The following is a 23742-nucleotide window of genomic DNA, read 5'->3' as shown; positions in this document are numbered from 1 at the left end:
AAAAGAAAGTTTATGCTTGACGTGTCAAAATAAAAAAGGAGTTTGAAGTCTATCAACAAAATCTTTATTTATTATTGAAATAAACAGTTTAGGAATTAACTTCTTAATGTCACTGAAATGCAATCCAGGACACCTATGGCACTCATTTAAGTGGTGAACAAAATTTTGTATGATTGCTCAATGTGTAGACACTGGGATGGCTGCCATTTCAATACAGATATATTCTTTCAGTTGCTCTGGAGAAGTTGAATTATCTTTGACATACACTTTTTGACATATCCCCATAAGAAAAAATTCATGGTGTTCAAATCTGGACTGCATGGGGGCAATTTATGTCACCCCTCCTGGAGATCAATCTGGCATGGAAAAATTCATGAACTCGCAGTATAGACACATTGGACATATGTGCTGTGGCTCTGTCTTGCTACAGCCATTTTCTGTGGTGATAATCAGGAAAGTTTTGCAACTCAGGCACTAAAACATCATTTAATATCATCACATAATGTTCTGAATTCACTGTACTGCACGACCACTCTCGTCCTTGAAAAAGTACAGATCACTTATTCCTTGAGCCAACATCATAGGCCCAGCAATAACTTTTGGTGAATTAAGTATTTTCTCATGTTTCTATTTGGGATTTGTTGCACTCCAGTAGCAGTGATTTTGCTTATGGCATGAATGTTAAGGTGAAAATGAGCGCCATCGATACTGAATGTTATTACATGAAAGGCACTCAGTCACATCATTAACGAACTGCAGCCTATGTCTGGCAAATTAAGGCTTTAATTCTTGCAACCAAATGGCTCTTGTAAGGGTGCAGTTTAAAGTCTTTTTGCATAATTCATTACAGTGATGATCTATACACATTTAAAGATCTTGCGTGCTTATGAACGGAGAAGTTAGGATCGTCATGAACAGACCAATTTACACTCTCTACAGATTTGCCCATTCCTAATTACCTTGGTCACCTGGATTTCAGTTTGTCCAGTGTTGAACTGGTTTCCTCAAACATTCTGATCCATTTTCGGATGAGGGGATCACTTGGAGGAACATTTACATTATACAATCCATGACCTCTGCGAAATTTCCTCCACAATACAATTGCCAAATCACATTTTTGTAAAATTCTCACAGAAAGAATTCAAAGTCCACTCCTAGAGAAGTGCTCCATATTGATTGAATTTATAAAATCCATGCAAGCAATGAACGTATCCATTACAATCCTCCGATTCGTTGCACATGCGTAGGCACCTCTTCAAATATAAACTTTCTTTTGAGACACCCTGCATTAAAAAGACTTAATGTCAATATAATATCTCAGAACACACATCAGAGACATTCACATAGTATTCATACTGTCTGCCCAGGGGCCAGTGGCATACAGGGATGTTTAGGGATGGACTGCCTGTTTCTTCTTGTCTTAATGGTTATTTGCATCTGTTCTGAGAGAGACTGATAATGTCTCAACACTAGAATCTCATTTTAATAGATGATACATAGATTCATACATAAAATATATAAATTTTGGCTATGTTTTTCTTATTATTTAAACATGGTTATGTACTGTAACACACTATGTGCGTAAAAGTAAGGCAAAATTGTCCTCATCCCAAAAACTGCAAGGCTCTGCTAGGCACAATCTTATGGTTGTACCCCTTGCCTTCCTATGACTTTTGAACTGACTAATCCCATCAGTTGTAGGGAACCTAAAGCTAAAAACAGTGTTCAATTCCACTGGAAAAATCAATGCCCGAGTGGAAAGGTACTGTAAATGACATAAAAAATATCAATATTAATTGAAGATTGAACCCCATGCCTTTGGATTACTAGTCTGATACTTTCCCATTTAGCAACAGTAATTTTAGCACATAAAAAATCATCAGACTGTAGGGAAGTATTACAGTGAAACTGTACAACATTTAAAAAGTCACTCATTATAGCATGTGGTGGTTTCTGAGGCTTCCACAAAAATTTATGGTCATGAATAACTACAGATGGCCTACTGAGAAACAAATACGTAATACGGACTGTTTTTAGGATGTGAGGAATTTTTATATCTGACAAGAAAAGAAGTTTGTTGTTATAGTGTCACAGACAGTGTGAGATACATATATAAAGATGCAGCGACAGATAACATTTAAGGGCTTTTTTACTGAAGAATCGGATGCTGCTAGGGATGAACTGTGACAAGAGATACACCATGGAATAAAATGCCACAAAAAAGTCAGGCAACCATGGTACTAAAACAATCGACGAAGAATTCCAGCCAACTATAAGCTAAGCCAGGTGGTTGGGATGGGTGGGTGGGTGGGGTTTTTTTTTTTTGGGGGGGGGGGGGGGGAGAATATAAGACAACAAGGGTGACCAGACAGGTCAGCAAAAGGTATTGAAGAAGATATCAAGGAAATGAGAAGTTTTGACTCTTCACAATGGAAAGAATGTTCAAAGTTTAACATACATTGATCATGAGATTATCAGAGTTTGGTAATCAGAGCTGACTGGAAAAAAACTCATAGCTGGAATTGGACCACAATCTTTTAATATGAAATATCATGACCACAAAACACATAAAAGTACAGTGTATACAATATGCTCAAAATTCCTTAATAGGGAATTACATCATATATGTTACTAACTGCATTCATATGAAACAAGTAGCTCAAATTACTTGTAAAGAAATTCAGATGAGGTAAAGAAAACACAAAACAACAATATGAAGTCTTTCCCTAATGAACATGAACAAAAAAGTTTGTAATAATTCATCACATGATGTGAATTTATTGGAAAGTTACAATTGTTATTTTAACATATAGTTTTATTTTTGTTTAAATGTGCATAATGTTACCCAACTGCACATTTGGACATGCACATTTATTGTTAAGCCTTACAAAACTGCGAAAGTCAAAAATACAAAGACATGCTGAACTACACCGCAGTCAGCAACTGTAGAATTATGGATAAAATGGGAATCATATAGACACCTAGATGCATGTTAGAAGTTTATTCACACCTTCACCTAGGTTTCAACACATATAAACTTGTCTTCCTCAGAAGAAGTAATAACATGAGTTATATATATAGTGAAAAGAGAAATGAAGTCATCTGGCTTGGTCAACAATAAAATAATCCACTTAAATGCTATGGTGTAGTCATGTGGCTTAGTCAACAGTAAAAATGATCCATTTAACATATAAGGTAGATGTACATCACACATGCAAACAGATAACTGTTACTCTGTCCTGAACCACAGCTATGACTATTGCACTAAGTTCCATCGCTGTTACTATCAGCCAGCAGAACACGTCCCAATAATTCTTCAGATATTTGTATAAAAATAATTAGAAAAAAGTTTAATATTGCCACTCAGTGACTTAAATTTTGTTTTTTGTTGGTAAAATAGGCCCTATGGCAGAAAAAGTTTTGAATGAGTTACTTCAAATTAGTTCCAGCAATGGTCTATTAAAAGAGAATAGACTGTTGTTGTAAAGCTGTTACTGAGAGTCTATCCCAATATTCACAAATACTCTATTTTTAAATATAAATGGATAAGAATGACTTCTGTGGGAATAAGTAAATTACTATTAAAATTGCAATGAGTTTGCAAAACAGAATTGTATTGGTAAGTGAGGCGATGATAAAATAATCTGAGTTCTACAAAAATAAAAGAGTAGAATGTGTATTGCCCACCTGAACCTAATTTTATGATTTTAATATGTTGATAATCCACAACAAGTATGGATCCAAAACAAGTACGGCACTTATAAATGTTTCAGACTCACACATTAAGACAAATAACCAGGACTCTTCACCAAGCATTTCCTGTGTAATGCAACAGAATTTCTGTATCTCAAATATTTTCATTCAGAATTCACATTTGGTTTAACTCATTAGGACAATTGTTTCTAACTGTAAAATCTGATAATTTAGGGCGGACTTTTTCCATAATCTTATATGTATGTCTGATGGTCAGCTATAATAGTTTCCCAATAGCATTTTGCACTGGTGTAAGATAATGACATATAGTTAATAAACAATGCTTGTATAAACAGAATTAGTTTGTCATTTTTAGAAGTTTTATTTTTTTCTTTATATATGCATAAGTGGTTGCACCATATATTTCTTTGATAGTTTTCGTTCCATTCAGCAATTGGAAACTGAGTTTCTGACACCTTACTTTGTTTAGATTTCTAGATACTGTATAAGATATACAGGATAAGTTTCAACTCTACTTATGAGCATTCAAATGCTGATCAGGGCTCTTTGTCAAGTGTTTTAACAACAGAAACTCTTGGTGTCAACAGCGGCTTGTCACAAAGTTCCAGAGCAATTAATTTGGTTTGTTACCACAGTTACTTTTGTGAATATAGTGCACTTAGAATATCTGCATACCATTCCACATATATGTAATATAAAATAATGCATGTAGTGTTTGCAAAGAAAACATTTCTGTTGACCCACTGTTTACAACACGGTTAAATAACCTCTTACCTCTTTGCCCTCAGACTTGAACTGTGTTCTGCTCAGCCCTGTCTCAGGTTTTGCTTTTAGCAGTGTTAGTTGCACATTAGCAGTCATACAGTATGGACGGGCTTATGAATCTCCAGGAATTCTTGAGCATGTAAGACAGTCCACGGTGCACCATTGTACAATGAATCATGATCATGGCAGTCATCATTTTGAACAGCTCCTGCAAAATAGTATGGTAACAAGTTCTTTCCATCACTCTTTGTTTTGTAATGTTTTCTTATCTGTTCTTGTACACATGATAGTGTGCTACCACTGGTAATGTTCAAGTCTGGGGGTAGAGGAGTATGATGGCATTTAACTGTGTTGATAGCAGGAAGCACCATCACTCATTGGAAACTTCTTTTAAAAGACATTTGATACAACATTTATTTGCACTGGAATATGCGTATTTTCAGCACAATATAAAAGTAACTGGAGCAACAAACCAAATGGATTACCCTTCAATAACCTCTCTCAACTAAGTGTCGTTCAATATAAACAGTCAGCATACAACCCTGATCATTTTCTGATAATTTATTAGTAGATCTGAGACATTTTTCTAGCTCCATATTGTCTCTGATAATTATGTTTCATATTACTGGAATCAAAAAATCCTGCTGCTGTGTCATTTTACACTGCCACTGAAATTTTCTGACATGTTGATTTTCAGGTCGACAAGTTTCTCTCAATTTGTAACACACTGCAAGAAAGCAGTAAGCCAACTTATATGCATATTTCATCTGAACAAGAAATTCATTAAAAGCTACAGGATATAATAAAAATGTAATGACCTTCTGTGTGTCTTGGTATTCCCTGGGCAAGTGAGTGGTAAATTTTACATACAGGACATTAACACACATTTCAGCTACAGCGTATATAATGTGATGTGTAGATCATTTTTCCCTTGATTGAAACTAATTATGTACTACCATTAATGCCATTTACAATGAAACCAAATTTACAGAAGTTGCAGCCAGTAATACAAGGCGTGCTGAAAAGTAATGCCTCCAAAGTTTTTATGTGATAACTCTAAAAGCTTTTTAAATAAAACAAATGTTTTTAACATTCTATATCTTCATTCCACATGTCTACATATTTGCAGTCCTCTGTTGCTAGAGGGCTCTGAACTGTGGCATGTAACATGCAGTGTCTAATGTGATTATGTTGGTCTATGTGAAAGAGTATGCTTTAATCAAGTTTCAAATTTGAAGAGTTTGTCCACATGTGGAGCACCATACCTTTCATCATGACAATGCCAGACAATACATGAGCAGTGTGACATTTGCAACACTCCGATACCTTATGTTCATTGTCATTGATCATCCTCCACACAGTCTCAATTTGGCCCCATCTGATTTTCATCTGATTCCAAAACTTAAAGTATACCTTCAAGAAGTTCACTATGATAGTGATGTAGTAGTACAAGAAGATCTGAGGCTGTGGTCCCAACAACAAAATCAATCCTTCTACAATGATGATATCAACAAACTCCTCTCTCATTGGGAAAAGTGTGTTCATTGCCAGGGTGGCTATGTTGAGAAATAAATATGTAGACATGATGAATAAAAATGTAGAATGTTAATAACATTTGTTTTTTTAAGAAGCTTTACAGGTTTTCATGTAAAAAATCTGGAGGCATTACTTTTCAGTATGCCATACTAAATTTAAAAAGACCACCAACAGTTTCATGATAGATTACAGTGGAAAAAATTTCCAACGTTATTTCTCTATCATTGGATTGTGAGGCATGATTAGTGCTACAGTCATAGATCCCATTATTTTGAAGAAATGATTGATAGGATGCAATAACTTCCACTTTTTGGAAATTATTTTACTAAAAAAACTAAAAATGTTCCATTGGCTACATAGGATGCAATGTACTTCTAGTATGATAAAGGTTCCTTTATTCTTAAATGACAGACTAAAAAGATGGGGAAAATAAAGCAATGTACATAAACATAGAAATTAAACACAACAATGAAATGATAACTAATCTTGAAGCTTTAATGACCACTTTCAATAACTTGTTTCCAAGTATAGTGGAAGTAATGGTTAAAAATAACCCAAACACAAAATATCAACCAGTAAACAAGTGAATTCCCATGTGCACAGAGTCAATGTTAATTAGCACAGTCGCTAAAGATGATGTGAAAGATCTCAGTGGTTAAAAAAATTCTAATGGAGTTGGTTGTGATGACATTCTATGCATATTATTGCAGAAACACTAACCCACTTCTGTGACTGTTCTTCACAGGAAAGTACTTTTCCAGAGTCACTGAAAATCTCAAAATAATTCCTATTTTCTAAGAAAAGGTGAAAACATAAGTGATAAGTTATCAGGCTCTCACAATTTCATCCTGCTTCTCTCTAGTACTTAAAAAACTTATCCATAAAAAATGGGCTTCAGTGACAAAAAAAGGTGTATGGTACTAAGTGTTTCTCAGCTTTAGAATCAACATACCTACAGAAATGGCTGTATATGACTACATTAGTACAATAACAGATCTTTTGGATACAAAACAATGCACTACAGATATATTTCCAGATCTGTCAAAGGCAGGTATAGTTGATCATTAAATATATCTGAAAAAACTGAACAGTGTGATGCCAGAGGACTGGCAAATAAATGGATTGCATCACATCTAACTAACTGCATACAGAAGGTCACTGGGATGTATACAGACAAGTAACTCAATTCAGTAACTGAAATTCTATCTGGAGTGAAACAGTCAAGTAAGATGTGCCCAGGGCTCAATACTGTGGTCTCTGTTATTCTTCCTATATAGCAGTGACTTGAGCCTGAATGAAGATGCTCAAAGAACAGTTACATCTGCATATAACACAACTGCACTATTCAAAGAGGACAACATATTAGCTGTGAATTTTGCTACTGAACAACTCAGCAATGGCGCTATAAACAACAGACTAATCACCAAAACTGGAAAGATAGTTTACATGAGCTTCTACACACACAAAATACAAATTTCTCTCAACCACTTGTAACAGTAAACAAGAAATAAATAGCAGCTAACTCTGAATTCAAATTCTTGGGTATGTAGTTACAAGATAATCTAAAATGGAATAAACATATTGAGCAGGTAAATGCTAAAATAAGTACTGCCTGTACTGCTTTCAGTATTCTACTGTTGCCCATAGCACTTTTATAATCCAGGAGAGCATCATAAGAATCATTAACTGAAACAAAACTAGACATTCTTGCAACCCCATTTTCAAAAAGCACTGAATCTGAGAATAAACTATGGTCAAAATACTTCGCAACTACTACATAATAAACCATCTTTGATTTTTTGTATAACAGTGTTTATAATGATATTAGGCTGTACTTATACGTTTTATCTCTCATGCATTAATCTCAGATACTTCAGCTGTATTTTAAATGAAATAGGAGGTGAGAAACCAAATAAACTCACTTCTTTATAATAATGCTGTTATCAGGTCGAATATCCTCCAACAAGAAACATTGAAGGCACATTTTTAACTGTAAACTATGGTCTGAATATGTGTCAACAGATATTGTTGCCTCTCCAACAGCCAGCTTGCATAGTCCATGGTTCATGTCACGTACAGGAGAGCTAAGTATCTGTAAAGCACACAGACAAAATTTACATTATAACTGGAATGGAACATGTGGTAAGTAAAGGACTCATATTACACTGAGGTAACAAAAGTCATGGATTACCTCCTAATATCATGTTAGACCTCCTTTTGCCCAGAGTAGTGCAGAAACTCGATGTGGCATGGACTCTACAAGTTGTTGGAAGTCCACTGCAGAAGTGTTGAGCAATGCTCCTAGACCAATCCATTATTGTGAAAGTGTTGCTGGTGCAGGACTTTGTGATGAACTGGCCTCTTAATTACATCCCATAAATGTTCAATGGGATTCATGTTGGACAATCTGTGTGGCCAAATAATTCACTCAAATTGTCTAGAATGTTCTTCAAACCAATCATGCACATTTATGGGTCAGTAACATCACACTGTTTTTTGGGAACATGAGGTCCATGAATGGCTGTAAGTGCTCTCCAGCTAGCTTAACATAACCATTTCCAGTCAATGATTGGTTGAATTGGACCAGAAAACCCAGTCCATTTCATGTAAACACAGCCAACACCATTATGGAGCCACCACAAGCTTGCACAGTGCCTTCTTTACAACTTGGGTCCATGGCTTCGTGGGGTCTGCACCACACTCCAGCCCTACCATCAGCTCTTACCAACTGAAATTGAGACTCATCTGACCAGGCCACAGTTTTCCAGTTGTCTAGGTTCCAACTGATATGGTCACAAGTCAAGGAAATGTGCTGCAGTTGATGTCGTGCTGTCAGCAAAGGCACTGGCATTGGCTGTCCACTGCCATAGCCCATTAATGCCAAATTTTGCCTCACGGTCCTACTGGATAACATTCATCATACATTCCACATTGATTTCTGCAGTTATTTCCCATAATATTACTTGTCTGTTGGCACTGACAGCTCTATGAACACTCTGTTGCTCTTGGTTGTTATGTAAATGCCACCAGCCACTGCGTTGCCCATGCTGAGAGGTAATGCCTGATATTAGATTTTTTCAGCACACTATTGACATTGTGGATCTCAGAATGTTGAATTCCCTAATGATTTGCAAAATGGAACACCTCATTCATCTAGCTCCAACTATCACTTTGCGTTCAAAGTCTGTTAATACCTGTTGTGTAGCCATAATAACAAAGGACACATTTTCACATGAATCACGTGAGTACATACAACAGTTCTGCCAATGAACCTCCTTTTTATACCTTTTGTCCATGATACTACTGCCATCTTTATATGTGCATATTTCTATCCCATGACTTTTTTACCAAGCAAGGTGGCGCACTGGTTAGCACACTGGATTCACACACGGGAGGACAATGGTCCGACCCACAACCAGCCATCCACATTTAGGTTCTCCATAATTTCCCTAAATCACTTCCGGCAAATGCCAGGATGGTTTCTTTCATAGGACATGACAGATTTCCTTCCTCATCCTTCCCTAATCCAAGCTTGTACTCTGTCTCTAATGACCTCATTGTTGACTAGACGTTAAACACTAATCTCTCCTCCTCCATAACTTTTTGTCACCTCAGTGTATGTCTGACAGCAGATGAACACAGTAAGCTGTTTTAATCACTATGTTTTATGCCCTAAACAAACATGAAGGACTGTAGAAAGACTGCCAATAGTAGGTTCCTTTTATTTCTTATAGATGTCACAGCACTAGTACAACAATACATAATAGATCCTAGTTTAACCAAATTTTGAGAGAAAAAATAGCCAATTTGCTTTAAGAAAGTTCACAGTAATGAAATTTTTTGTACAAATATTTAACTATTAAGTTCACTTACTCTCTTTTTATGGGTACCAATGAATGAAGGTGCTTTGTTTTCATGACCTCTTAGAAAAAGTGAAAATAACTACACTGTATATGTACAGTAGTATTTCTGCCATTTTTTAAATTGAGAAGATACATGTAAATATTGTCAAAAGCTTGCCATCATTTTTTCTCAAACAATACAATTACACACATATTGTGGAACAATGTTCTACCCATTGAATTAGTGCCTCAAGTAACGCAACACATAATAGTCTTAAGAAACACTTTAATGTACTGTTCTTTAATACACTAATTTTAATCAGAACATGTTCTGTTTTACGATAATTCTTATCCACTGCACATTTTACCTCTATACATTAATTTGAAAAACAAAACCATTAATTGTTGTTTGTCAGACTGGTGGTCATAATATTATGACACTACCTGAAGATAACACATACAGAGCAGCTTGAAATGCCATGGACATGCCAGAAGTGGCAGGAACTCTGATGAGAACAGCAACTGCAGCTTCAAATGCAGTGTGGGATAGCAGAGTCGTATCTTCATGTACCTCCTCAGAAGAAGACAGCAATACATTATTATTCTCTTTTGTACAATTAGCAGAAATGATGACTAGTTCTTCAGCAGCACAGTTGTTGTCATCAACCAGGTGTAAGCCTGTAGACAGCAGCATCAAATTCCAAAATTGTATCCACACACATTATGAATAAGTTCAGATGTTGGATCATCAGTTTCCTGTTCAGATTCAGTGGCATTATCAGCTACTGTCCAGGCCTTCTTAAAACAGTTAGTTTGGTGTCTGTTGTAACTTCACCCGAAGCAGCAGATATGTTGTACTTTCAAGTACATTCCAATGTGAAGCTGTTTCTTCTAGTCTGAATGCACTGAAAAAACACTTAACAAGTCAGCATATTTATTTATGCTTCATTAAAGGGATTATTCCTTAATCCAGTGACTGCATACAGCTCATGGTATTAGCTGGTAAAAAGACAACTTCTATGTTCCAGAAGCTCCAGGTCATCAAACGTGTTAGCTGATAAGAATACAATTTCTATGTTCAGAAGCTCCTGGTCATCAAACTTATGTGCAGAGCAGTGATCCAAAGTTAACAAAATATTTCTCTTCCTTACAGTCATTTGTCGTCGAACCTTTAAGAGCCATCTACGGAAGAGATATTTGATCATCCAGGCTTTCTTGTTATTCTTGTAGTGAACTGGCAGACTGAATAGACTGACATTTTTAAAACAATGTGGGTTTTTGTATTTTCCAATCACTAATAGTCTGAGCTTCACAGAACCATATGAATCACAACCCAAGATCACTGCCAGTCTATCCTTGCTATTTTTTTCATTCATGACATTTTTTGCTCTTGACATTTGGCTTTTCTGGGGGGGCATCAAGTTATAGGAATGCAGACTTCATCCATATCAAACACATCTCTTTGGTTATACAAATGAGAGAGCTTGGATTGAAGTTCCCGTTCCCTCTCATTGACAACTTCCTCATTTACTCTATGTGAGTCACCACAGCCACTGACAGTACTGATTTTATGCCTTTTCTGAAAACACCATTGCCAGCCTTTTCTTGAAACAAGGGGCTCACTGTGATTGCATGTGTTGGAACTATTGAAACACTAAATCTTCCACTTCTTCATGTCTGGCTGGTTTCATGTGCTAAATGAACAGCTTTCCAGACGTTCTGACTTGAACATATTACTGATGAGAAAGTATACTTCAGGATTTGAAAGCCTTCTGCAAGTTGTGTTTTAGTTTTCTCTCCACTTTCAACCACATGTAGAATCTGTTGTTTAGTTTTATCATCAGACTATTATGAGCTCATTTCTGTTTCAGGAGTGTTGCAACTGATGGTGCAACAGAAAAACAACACATTTAGTGTTCACTCACAAACAGACAAAGAGCTCTCTGGACAGTTACTTGCTATGCATGGTCTGAAGTACAGCCATTCTTTTGTCACTGCCTTGTGTTTTACACAGTATAAGTGACACAGTAGCAGCAAGGAAGCAATTGGGCCACTGTTGTGAAATTACAGTATAGTGCATTATTAGGAATGATTATGTAAAATTCCAAATGGAAAACACCCTAGGACACAGCACTGTGTGTGGAAAAAAAGTGAAATTCATCAAACATCTTTATTTGTTAATATTTTTACACGAAATTTTGATCATCTTCAAAGTATTCCCCATGAGCACAATGCACTTCCTCAAACGATCCTTTCATTGTTCAAAACAGTTTTTAAATTCACTTATCGGGTTGTTCTTTATACCTTCCAGTGATTTTTGTTTTAATCCTCCACAAGGGCAAAACACTTTCCTTTAATGTCCCTTTTGAGTCTGAAGAACAAAAAGAAATCACAGTGAGCAGAGGAGAGGACAATCGGTGTCATGCCATTTTTGATCAAAACGTGCTTTAAATGAGAGGGCAGTGTGGGCCGGTGTGTTGTCATGATGGAAGAACCAGTTGCCTGTAAGCCAAAGATCTGTCCTTTTCTTTCAAATACTCTCCCTCAATCTTTTCAAAACCTCTTAATGTTTGACTTCACTTGGCGAGCTTTTTTCAGACGAGGAGAGCCACTTTTCGTCCACTGGCTTGATTGCTGCTTTGTTTCAGGGTTGTATCGATAGCACCACAATTCATCACCAGTAATCAATCATCTTGGAAAAAAATTCAGGGTCTTCTTTGAGCTGATTTTGAAGCTCAAAACATTCCTGAAGTCAATGCTCCCTTTGTTCATCTGTGTGAAGGTGAGGGACAAATTTGGCTGCAACCCTTCTTACGTGCAAATCTTCAGATGAAATCCTCTGAATTGAGGTCTCTGTTATTCCAGACATGTCACAGAGTTGATCAATGGTTTGGCGATGATCTTCACGAATGAAGGCAGTGATTTTGTCGACATTTTTGTCACTTCTTGACATTGAGGGGTGTCTTGAACAGGGCTGGTCTTCAATTGACATTTCTCCATTTTTAATATGTGAAAACCACTTGTAGACTCTGGTTTTACTTAGGGCAGCATCCTCATAAGCATTCTTAAGCATTACAATAGTTTCTGCGGGTGATTTCCCCAACAGAAAAAAAAATTTCACAGTCACACATTGCTCTCAACAATCTGCCAACGCCTTTTTACCGAAATGGAAAACATTGTTTTACTAAAAAGCTCTCACAGGTGAACCGATGCACTCACAGCGACAGAACTTCACACGCTGACTCAGGTGGTGTGACCATAACGAACACCTGGTTGAACAATGGGTTGCCCCACTCACCCTCCCCAGCACAGCCCAATACTCATTACTTTTGGGTCCCCCCTTGTATGTACATACTTATTTGAGCTAGATGAAGAACAGGATATGGGACATGTAATGAGGGAACCAAATTTCAGTTTTTAGTTTGAATTGTTCAACATTCACTTTAAGCATTAGATTTTTCAATGCAATTTGACAGGGATCAAACAGCTAGTACCAAGTTTTCAGTTTATGTGATTTCAAAGTAATGAGAGTATATTGTATGTGTGTAGTCTAGTAATATTTTGATTATATGAGGCAGACTACTCCCTTTCATTTGTACAAAACAAATTTTTTCTAATAAATATATACAGAAGTAGCAATATTTGGCTATTTAAATACTGTAGTACACATATACTACTTACATAACATTTTGTGGCATTTTTAAAGGACTCAAAGAGAAACTTATATAAATTATTATGTAACTGAAGATACAAATGTAATACTCATCCACAAAATGTGTTGTTTGGACATCACACAATCAGGAACTTCAAGATCACAATAATTTGGGAGGAGATAACCAATCACTTCAACCTAAGTTCTCACGGACCTCAAATTATATAACACCAAGGAAAAAATGAAGGCCCTATAAAATACAAAACCAGGATAGGGAAATAAGAAAGCAAAGAGGAATTTAATAAAGTTTATACCAAGATGACGGGCAGTTTCAGAACCTACTTGATAGGTTTCACAGTCTCACAGAAATTGAAATAAACTGCTCAAAAACATTTTGCATCACCTGCATATCTGCAGCCAAGTGTGGGTTAGATTCAAGTTGAGTAGGGGATGAAACTAAAAAACTAAAACAATAACTTTATTATGAAATGAAAGCAAGACAATAACTGTAATTAATGCTTTCAGTTCCAAAGTGCACATCCCTCCACATCTGTGAAATCAAGTCCGCCGCTCGTGGTCTCGCGGTAGCGTTCTCGCTTCCCGAGCACGGGGTCCCGGGTTCGATTCCCGGCGGGGTCAGGGATTTTCACCTGCCTCGAGATGACTGGGTGTTTGTGTTGTCCTCCTCATTTCATCATCATCCAGGAAAGTGGCGAAATTGGACTGAGCAAAGATTGAGTAATTGTACGGGCGCTGATAACCACGCAGTTGAGCGCCCCACAAACCAAACATCATCATCATCATCATCATCTGTGAAATCAAAATTTGCTGCTTCATATCATTCCATATACTCTCACTCATGTAGTAATCTGCCATTTACTACACCTATTGCCCACATCTGACATAAGTCGGGCCACTATGGCAAGCATAGCGGGGGGCTAACATTCAAACGGCAACTACCCAAGGCAGTCTCCATGGGCAGACCAGTCTCTGGCCACCATCACCTGGTTCACCATATGTGCACAGCACAACACCAAAGACACCTAATGAGGATGGCATCTTCATACAGATCAGCATGTGCCCCCGGGCCCTCAGGTGTGAACGTATTTGGAACATGTGTACTGTTCGCATTGTGTTCTTGTTACTGTCACTCCATGACCCTCACTACTTGCATTGGTTGTGTCACTCCATGATCCAATAAATTTTTATTTCTTTTATGACCATGTGTTTCCTTGGGTTCCTAGTTAGAACACAAGTAGCAACAGGTGAGGGTTGAATTTTTACATGTTTTGATTTCTGTGATTTTTCTGCATTTGGTCTTCCACAAAGGCTTTACTCAAGTCACTTCAGCAACAACAGCAGGAGCATACAGCCATATTCGAATGGTTGCTGGTTACACTGAGCCATACTCCACTGCCAGTTGCTCACCCACCATTGTTCCCACCCTATGATGAATTGTTGGAAGATTAGGACACCAATGGGAAGTAGCTTAGTCAACATTTTGTGGTGTTCCAAGCAACTGGCTAGGGGGTCTATAGAGCTCTTTTTCTTAATCTGGATATCTCCTCATGGGTATCAGTTACTGTACCAATTAGCTTATCTGCAGGAACCAGAGTTGTTTTCATTTTATGATATGTGTAGTTCCCTGTCCTCCTATCACCACAAGTATAGGCACTTGTGAAATTCAACCAATGTCACAAACAGCTGCAAAAATCTTATTGCACTTAAGTGGCCAGCTCTGCATCCTGAGTCATAAGTGTAGGTTCATCAGGACTAATTCTCACGAGTCTTATGCAGACACTAAGATCTGAAATGATATCATTCGTTCAGCCCCAGATGAAGGGGTGAATCAAAGTGCCCTTCAGCTTGAAGACTCTAAGCTGGAAGAAATTTTGAATATTGCACAGTTGTTCACGGTCTCCCATGATTTGGGCCACAAATTAGAGACCTGGAGTGATTTTGCCATTGTTCATAGAATGCAGCCTCAGTGCATGGAGGCTAGTATGCTGCAGGACACAGAGATAGCCGCAGTACAAACAAGCAATCCGGGCCAATGCAGACGTCAGGAACAGTGAACACCATTTCCTACATGCCCCTCTTGTTTCACACAACACAAGCAGGTGGACTACCACAAGTGGTGGTCCTCTTGCAGTCAAGGCATAAAACAAAAGTCACATAACAGTGGTATGTCAATCTCTAAACCCCACCCCTCACCTTTTCCCCAGGAGTCGCTGCTGGAATCACTGGAAGTTGATATTCATAGTGTTTTGTCATAATGTTCGCTGTTGTCTGCAGTCTGGAACAAACTTTTCATTGAAGTGCAGGTGATGGATAAGCCATTAATATGACAAGTCAACATGGGGGGATGTCATGTTCCTGCTCAACTGCCAGACATACGCCAGGCTTGGGACTGCACCGCTGGCATTTGTTGAGTGTCAATTGGTAAGCTATAACAGACACTAGATTCCTATTTTTGACAAATTCATGACCAATGGAATTTACATGTCATTTGTCCATTCTGTTACATATTTTGTGGTCAAGGATGTCATTACTGAAAATTTGTTTGGGTTAGATGCCTTCACTGGTTTTGGTTTTTCTACTATGGGTGCGATGCATCTGGTATCCTATCAACTGCCTTATCATGAATTGGATTCTTTGTGTTCTGAGAGTTTTTTGATCTGTTTGCTGCAGGTTTACATTGTGCAAGCAATTTCATGGCACACACCATCCTCAAACCCTCTGCCTGTCCTCATTTTTTTGGGTGTGACTGGTGCTGGTAGCTTTACGCAACCAGGTTAAGACATAGGTAGATCACTCAACATCAATAGTGAACAGGCTATGTCCTTGATGACCATCAAGAAGCTGTCAAGTCAGCTTTGGTTGCATGCCAACTTCAAGGTCATTATGAATGCACAGTAAGTCATAGCTACTTACCCCTTGCCTGACCTGGAGTAGTTGCTCTCAATGTTGGTTGGGGTCAATTCGTCAATTTTCTTTCTTTTTTCTTTCTTTCTTTTTTTTATTTTTATTTTATTTATTTATTTATTTTTTAAACTTGAGTTGGCTGGAACTACCTTCAGATTCTGTTGGATGAGGAATCAAAACAGTTGCTTATGGTTAATATGTCTTTCCGTCTTTATCAATATCAGTGGTTAATTTTTGGGTTCACTAATGTACCTGCCATTTTTAACCCTTTCGCCACTACATTGTGTGCCAAGAATGAATTTGTTATGGCTGCACTGCTCTCCAAATGCTGGTGCTTGTGCTGAGAGACAAAAATTTTATTTTTGCTCATCTTACCGTCTGATTACTTAACTCAATGAAGAACTGAATTTCTTTCTTTCTTTCTTTCTTTCTTTCTTTCTTTTTTTTCCCCCACATCATTGTTACCACACTGCATCAGATTACATAAAACACTGCATGAAATTTGAAAGATTTTAGCTGATACACTGCAGTGTATGAAATATAGATAAGATATTGAAATGTTATTTAAAATTGAGAGCAGAATGATGTCTCATTCTGTTCTCAAATTATTGACTTTTACATTCATTCGATGATCACATGTGAGGCTCCAAGTTCTGTCCACATGGATTTGCTGGCTGTACATCAAATTAAGTAAAACATCACACCAAATTTTAAAGACTTTGCAGAGGTAAAAACACATTGTGTATGGCTTAATTTAGCTTGTACATTGTAATGTATGCAATGTAAATAAGATATCAAAATTTTATTTAAAATTGAAGGCAGAATGATATCTCTTTTTATTCTTGAGTTATTGATTTTTATATCTGATGGACAGTTGTGCAAGACACACCCATTTCCATCCCTGCACATAACAAATCATGTGGTCATAACAATTGTCATACTTCATAAATGGGTCAAGATGTCAAAACAGGGTTTTTTGCAAATGATGGCATGTAAAGAGGCATGTATGTTGTATGGTAAATAATCAACACATCTCAATTCACCAAGATATGGAAGTAATCTGTCTGCAGCAGTTATAGGATGACAGAACAGGATGCGTAAACATGTCAATATTGCTTCAAGGAAACTCAGGGGCCATGTTTGAATATGTCTTCAGCACCTGCCTGGAGAATGGTGGAGCATGACAAGATAACTCATCCACAGCAGTTAAATGGTTAAACTTTTTTTAGATCAGGTTATGACAGTTGTCCCTCACTGTGTTAGCTATCTTTGTGATATCATTGTGACTGTCTCACTTTTTCCAGCTTTCCATTGTTTATTTGGATCATGAAATTTCCCAGCAGGGCATGTACCCAACACACCAACACATAGCAAATATTACAGGTTTGCTCTGTCTAATCTATAACTTCTGGCATTCCTTGGTGAAGTTACATACTATCACAAGTTTATTCCAAGAGCAGCTACTACCAACTACACCTTCCATCTGTTGCTTTGGAAACATGTTCCTTTAGTTTGGTCTGCAGCTTGTAGGCATGATTATGTGCAGTTCTTCACACCATGTCTTGAAACATTTCAACCCTGCAAGCATCTGGTTCTGGTCACAGACACATCCAACAATGGGCTAAGGACATTCCTGGTCCATTGCTATTCAGAGGGCTCCAAACAGCCTATCACCTTTGCCTTGAAAACCCTCATCCTGGCTCAGCAACATTATTCTCAGGTGGAAAAAGCTCTTGTTACTGTCTATGCTTAAAAAAATTTCACATGTTCTTCTATGGAGATGATAGATAAACTCCAGTGGAAGACTCTGCAGGAGAGACGCTCAGTAGCTCGGTACGGGCTTTTGTCAAAGTTTCGAGAACATACCTTCACCGAAGAGTCAAGCAGTATATTGCTCCCTCCTACGTATATCTCACGAAGAGACCATGAGGATAAAATCAGAGAGATTAGAGCCCACACAGAGGCATACCGACAATCCTTCTTTCCACGAACAATACGAGACTGGAATAGAAGGGAGAACCGATAGAGGTACTCAAGGTACCCTCCGCCACACACCGTCAGGTGGCTTGCGGAGTATGGATGTAGATGTAGAAGTAGATATGGCGCTAAATTTCATTTAATTACTGACTATAAGCCCTTCGTTTCTCTGTTTAGCCCACCAGTGTCCTTACTGAACAAAGCCATTCATCATCTTCAGCACTGGGCTTTGTTCTTATCCTAGTACAATTATGAGATGCACTTTTATCCTCCATCATAACATTAGAAAGTTGATGCCCTATCTCGCCTCCCCTTCGCCCTGACCCCTCATTTGACTAGGAAGAGCTGCTTTGTTTTCAGCTGGATACAGAGGCAAGGTACACAGTGCATGGCTTCCACATTACCAGTTCCCATGTGGCAATAGACCTGGTGCTCTGGCAGGCAATATGCATGATACCACAGGTATGGCCTGACTGAGTTCTGAGTCTGGCATTGGAGCCACTTGGTAACTTTTATGCACTATACCAATGCCCCTCTCTTTCGGATGATGTTATTCTCCTGTTAATGGAAGTGTTCCCTCCCTGCATTGTGATTCCAGCAGCTCTGCAGCAGGAGGTCCTTCGCTTATTACATCAGCGACACTGGAGGACCTCTCACACAAAACTGCTGGCATGCCATCATTTTCTTTGACCAGACACCAATCAGGAGGTGGAACATCTTGTTGCAGCCTGCTGCAAGCCTTCAAATCAGCAGGCACACTGCACACTGGTGTTTTCTGGTGTTTTTTTCCCATGACTGGCATCTATACGACCTTGGGAAAGAATCCACAATGAGTTTGCTAGTCCTTTTTTAGACACTTCCTGGTTGTTGGCAACTAATGCTTTTTCTTGTTTTGCATCTGCTGCTGACTGTATGCCTACAACAGTAGACATGACTGTCAAGGCCCTGTTGTAGATATTCCCCACAGAAGGCTTACCTGGCACACTGGTTTGAGACAATGTGGTGCAATATTTCAAAGACTTTTGTACAGATAACAGCATTAACACATCATGACACCTCCCTTCCGTGTGAAGTCAAATGGCAAGATGGGATGCCTTGCCTGAACATTTAAAATGCAGTTGGACAGATAAGCAGCAGATTCTTCAGCCAAGGAGGCTATAAAATCTGTTTAACCTGTTATAGAGTGATGCCAATTGGGGCCAAGCTGAGTTCCTGCACAGCCGTCATTCACATACACTGCATGACCTCTTGTGTCCCCCAGGGGCATTGGTTTCATTAACATTCATGCCTGGCACACTAATTTTGGCCATAGCATTTAGACAGTGTCCTCAATGGATTCCAGCCATCATCAACAGCCAAGGCAATTGCTGTGTCTTCATGGTTTGCTGTGTCAGGCCACCAGAACCAGTCACTTGAGCAGGATGAGCACGGAGCCCCCTCCACGGACTGTGTGCCTGATGCCTCATTTATCATCGGCCCTGGCTTACCCGGGTGTTTTGCTGGCCAAGATATCCCCACCTATCCTGGCAGTCAGGGCATCTTCAGCACCGAAGGCAGGGTAGCTCATTGTGGCAGGTGCTGGTGCCCTTCAATCCACTGAGCAGGTGCCACTGTCAGGAGGTATGGATGCAGGGTCTGCAATGCCAGAGTCTCTCCTCTTCAGTCTGCTGTCATCACTGCCCATGCTGGAGCCCCTGTTTGTGGACTCCAACAGTGAGATGATCAGAGCACCATCGCTGGTCCTGTCCACCCCCTGGGTCGAGTGGGCAGTGGGGATGCTTTCATCCCATTCACTTTCATCCATCTAGATCAATTGGGAACCTCTCAATCTTTTGGCTGCTGCCCCTGACACTGCCTGATACAGCATGGAAGTCTCTTCAACCACAGCATTGTCACTGATGGTGCCTGGTCCTTCCCCCAAAAAGGAAAAATAAGTGCAGTAAACGGATGATACTAGTGGACATAAATCAGGTCACTACAGCAAACATAGTCTCGACACTCAAACAATGTACCAGAAAGTACCCAAGGTGATCACCAGGTACAGTTCAGTCACCGACCATCATTACTTGGTTTGCTGTGCACACACGGCACTACACCAGAGATACATAACATGGACTTCATCTTTATAAGGATTGGCATGGGCCTCCGGCACTCAGTTGTAGTGTTTTCTTATTCATGTCACTCAGTGACCCAATAAATTTGTATTTCTTTTATGGCTGTGTGTGTGCTTGTGTTCCTATTTAGAACATTCCACAACATAGATTGTAACATGCTTGGATGCTACTTGGAATGTCATGCACATGGTTGGGTTTCAAGTTGCTGTTCTAGCTTGCGACATTTTTCAATGACAGTTCTCCTGAGGTCATCCATCAACTTCAGGTATGCTAAAGATTCACTGCATCTCATGATATCAGTAACACTTTTAAATAGTTTTATGCAAAGGTTGCAGAAAAAGTGTGAAACATTCAGCTCAATGGAAAAAATTAAACATATGTTTAAGATCACTACGGTGGCATGAAATTTCATGCATTTTCCCACAAAGGTCCATGTCTCCAGACACATAGCAACCCACTTTAATAATTATTTTCTAACTGTAACTGAGAAACTTTGTATAGTCAGCTCAAAAGAAAAAGTGTTGCAGCATTCGAGACAATCAGTGCCACAGGCATTCAATCAACCTGAGATCATGTAACTTCTTTCCATGAAATCATAAAAATAATTAACTGTCTTCAAAGAAAAATTCTCATGGGATTAATAACATTTCAAGTAAAATATCAAAAGCATGATTATAGATACTGTACTTAGCCATATATTTAATGCATCATCTTCACAATGAACCTTTCTATAAGTATGTAGTTATTAGACTCTTGTTTAAGAACAGTAGTACATACATTCATTTCAGGGTTAGCTCCCATAGTGGGGTTGAAAACCTAGTGTACAGAGCCCTGCCTACCCTAAGGTGTGGGACATGCTGTCTCTGGCTCCCCCGTCGGGGCCAATCCCTTCTGGTCCTCCAGGTTGCAAATTGAACACAAGGTTGATACCACTTATCATTGTGAGTAATCTAGCAAGGAATGCCAGACTGTTCTTATATAAATGAAATGGACAAAGGAACAGGAATATGGAAATACCAGTACTAACATTTAGAACACGGAATGTTCACGCACTGCTGCAGATAGGAGTTATGGATAGTATTGTTGAAGGGATGCTAAGGTATGGACTGAAAGTTACTGCACTTCAGTAAATGAGGTGGAAGGGAAGGGGTGAGGTTCATAAGCATTAATTCTCCCTATATTATTCAGCAGAAGATGAAAGACAAGAGAAACATGGAGTTGAATTTATAGCCTCCAAGAACACATGTAAATCTGTTATTGCTCTCACTTTGCATAATGAAATAATATGTACTTGGGTATCAAAGCCAAATTACACTATGTGACCTCCATGAATATATATGCTCCTATAAAAGAATTAGCTGAAGATATGGTAGATGATTTCTAAGATCAGCTACAGGAGGTTTGTGACATAATACCTGAATATGACTTCAAAATAGTACTTAACAACTATATTGCCAAACTGGGCAAAGAAGAGGCTTTCAGAAGCATGCTTTGTAAACAAAGTCTGCATGATAAAACTAGTATTAACGAGATGAGGATTGCCAAGTTTGCTTCTGTGAACAAGTTAAATGCAGTAAGTATCTGTTTCCTAAGAAAAAAATCTACAAAGGGCCCGGAAAATACCAGGAACAAATGAAGCAAACAAAATAGACCATATATTGGTTTCAAAGAGGTGGGTATCTGATATGGAAAATAAATGCACTTTTCAAGTAGCTAATTCTAATCTTGACCATTATCTAGTAGAAACCAAAATGAGGCAAAAACCTGCTACGGCTGCCACAGGAAACACTATCAGAGAACAAAATGGAATATAGAACAAATGAAAGATATGTCTACATCTACAGATTGAGGCATGAGTTACAAACAAAAGATGGCTAAGACCATATAGACAAAGAATGAAACACTATTAAAAATGACATTTTGACAACAGCATATGAAATACTAAAGGAAACAAGGAAACTTCAAAATCAAGACTATTATGATGTTGAAAGTAGACAGGCAGTGGAACAGAAAAAGGAAACAAGACTGAAGTGCTTACAGCAAAATATGGCATTATATAATGAAAAAAGAATAGAGGCAGTGAAGTTATGTAGGATAAAAAAAAGGAAAGTCATAAGGAGAAAGATATAAGAGATGGAAAAGCACTATCAAAGGAATGAGAGTGGAAAGTTGTATTAGAAAATTAAAAATGGTACTCAAGAACATAGACTGAAATCAGCATGGAAGGATGTTGTTGTTGTGGTCTTCAGTCCAGAGACTGGTTTGATGCAGCTCTCTATGCTACTCTATCCTGTGCATGCTTCTTCATCTCCCAGTATCTACTGCAACCTACATCCTTCTGAATCTGCTTAGTGTATTCATCTCTTGGTCTCCCTCTATAATTTTTACCCTCCACGCTCCCCTCCAGTACTAAATTGGTGATCCCTTGATGTCTCAGAACATGTCCTACCAATCAATCCCTTCTTCTAGTCAAGTTGTGACACAAATTTCTCTTTTCCCCAATTATATTCAGTACCTCCTCATTAGTTATGTGATCTACCCATCTACTCTTAAGCTTCTTCTGTAGATTGAAAAACATAGGGGATAGGCTACAACCCTGTCTCACTCCCTTCCCAACCACTGTCTCCCCTTCATGCCCCTCGACTCTTATAACTGCCATCTGGTTTCTGTAAAAACTGTAAATAGCCTTTTGCTCCCTGTATTTTACCCCTGCCAACTTCAGAATTTGATAGAGAGTATTCCAGTCATCATTGTCAAAAGCATTCTCTAAGACTACAAATGCTAGAAACATAGGTTTGCCTTTCCTTAATTGATCTTATAAGATAAGTCATAGTGTCAGTACTGCCCCGCGTGTTCCAACATTTCTATGGAATCCAAACTAATCTTCCCCAAGGTCAGCTTCTACTAGTTTTTCCATTTGTCTGTAAAGAATTCATGTTAGTATTTTGCAGCCATGGCTTACTAAACTGATAGTTCAGTAATTTTCACATTTGTCAACACCTGCTTTCTTTGGGATTGGAATTATTATATTCTTCTTGAAGTCTGAGGGTATTTCACCTGTGTCATACATCTTGCTCACCAGATGGTAGAGTTTTGTCAGGCTTGGCTCTCACAAGGCTATCAGTAGTTCTAATGGAATGTTGTCTACTCCCGGGGCCTTGTTTCAACTTAGGCCTTTCAGTGCTCTGTCAAACTCTTCACGCAGCCCGGGGCCTTG

General features: G+C 38.5%; 1 protein-coding gene across 1 annotated transcript in view; it reads right to left on the bottom strand.

Moving 5' to 3' along the window:
• Positions 1-23742, bottom strand: part of LOC126183816 (intermembrane lipid transfer protein VPS13A-like) — a 681615-nt gene that overhangs the window by 403706 nt on the left and 254167 nt on the right. Inside the window, exon 26 of the mRNA XM_049926066.1 lies at positions 7938-8107. Coding sequence (XP_049782023.1) covers positions 7938-8107 — 170 coding nt within the window. The remainder of the gene's footprint in view (positions 1-7937; positions 8108-23742) is intronic.

The sequence above is a fragment of the Schistocerca cancellata genome, chromosome 4 (genome assembly GCF_023864275.1).
Source record: "Schistocerca cancellata isolate TAMUIC-IGC-003103 chromosome 4, iqSchCanc2.1, whole genome shotgun sequence".
NCBI classification, from domain to species: Eukaryota; Metazoa; Arthropoda; class Insecta; order Orthoptera; family Acrididae; genus Schistocerca; species Schistocerca cancellata.
The sequence above is the reverse complement of the archived record's forward strand: the minus strand, read 5'-3'. Positions and strand labels throughout refer to the sequence as shown.